The sequence below is a fragment of the Calidris pugnax genome, unplaced genomic scaffold, assembly GCF_001431845.1.
Source record: "Calidris pugnax isolate Ruff unplaced genomic scaffold, ASM143184v1 scaffold214, whole genome shotgun sequence".
Lineage (NCBI taxonomy): Eukaryota > Metazoa > Chordata > Aves > Charadriiformes > Scolopacidae > Calidris > Calidris pugnax.
The window spans coordinates 493,806-494,861 of NW_015090972.1; the positions used below are offsets into that span (position 1 = coordinate 493,806).

Consider the following 1,056-nt stretch of genomic DNA (forward strand, 5'->3'; position numbering starts at 1 on the left):
ATGGGTGCTGCTCCCAACCCCACCAGGTTGGGGTGGGAGAAGAGGTCCCCCCCCCCAATCCTTCGCACGGCGAGGAGCATCCAGATCCGACCCCCCCGAGCGGCTTCGCATCCCTGGGGAGAGGAGGAAGAGGAGGGTGAGAGGCAGCCCAGGCTCTCCGCCAGGGAAGGCGAAGGAGCGTGCCAGCCGTCCTTTCCCCAAAATCACCTTTTTTCACCCCAGCCAGGCAGCTTTTTAAAGCCCGAACACCCTTTTTGCACCCTGGGGTGCCACCCCACGATGTCTTCCCCCTCTTGCCAGCTGTCCTTTCCCCAAAATGGCCTTTTTTCACCCCAGCCTGGTGGCTTTTTAAGGCCCAAACACCCTTTTTGCACCCTGGGGTGCCACCCCACGATGTTTTCCCCCTCTGCCAGCCGTCCTTTCCCCAAAATCATGGTGAATTTGCAGTCTCTTGGGCGAGGGAGGGAGGAGGGAGCGTGAGCATCGTGGCAGGACCACGGAGGGGTGGCCTTTTTTAACCCCAGCCAGGCAGCTTTTTAAGGCCCGAACCCCCTTTTTGCACCCTGGGGTGCCACCCCACGATGTCCCCCCGAGCGGCTTCGCATCCCTGGGGAGAGGAGGAAGAGGAGGGTGAGAGGCAGCCCAGGCTCTCCGCCAGGGAAGGCGAAGGAGCGTGTGGTGGTGGGGAGGGGGGGGGTGAAAAAAAAAGCACATAAAAACCACAGGAAAAAATACTATATGTATTAAAAAAGTGCCGGTAATGGATTAATGGGCTGCAAAACCGCCTGCTGGCACATCTGCTCCTCTCCCTGGCTTCCCAGCCCATCCAACCCCTGGCCAACAGTCCGATATTTCCCCCCCCCCAGCCTCCCCAGGGCTAAGGTCAGGGCTGGTGGGGACAGTTTGGGGACACAACGTTGTCCCCCACGGGCTTGGAGAGGAGCCCTGGGAGGTCCCATCCAGCCCCTGACTCACCTTAGAGGTCCTGAGTCTCCAGCTCTGGACGTTCCCTCGTTCCCTGCAGTGCACTGGAAGAGAAAACCCCGGGGGGGGGGG

The 1,056-nt window shown here is 60.7% G+C and overlaps 1 protein-coding gene across 1 annotated transcript in view; it reads right to left on the reverse strand.

Annotated features, from left to right (window-relative positions):
• Nucleotides 1-29: 29 nt before the first annotated feature.
• The window catches only part of CSF1 (colony stimulating factor 1 (macrophage)), a gene marked incomplete at its 5' end in the record, with an annotated part of 6,351 nt that continues 5,324 nt past the window's right edge, over nucleotides 30-1,056 (reverse strand). The window contains 2 exons of the mRNA XM_014952898.1: nucleotides 30-113; nucleotides 976-1,028. Of these exons, the coding sequence (XP_014808384.1) occupies nucleotides 977-1,028 (52 nt within the window). The remainder of the gene's footprint in view (nucleotides 114-975; nucleotides 1,029-1,056) is intronic.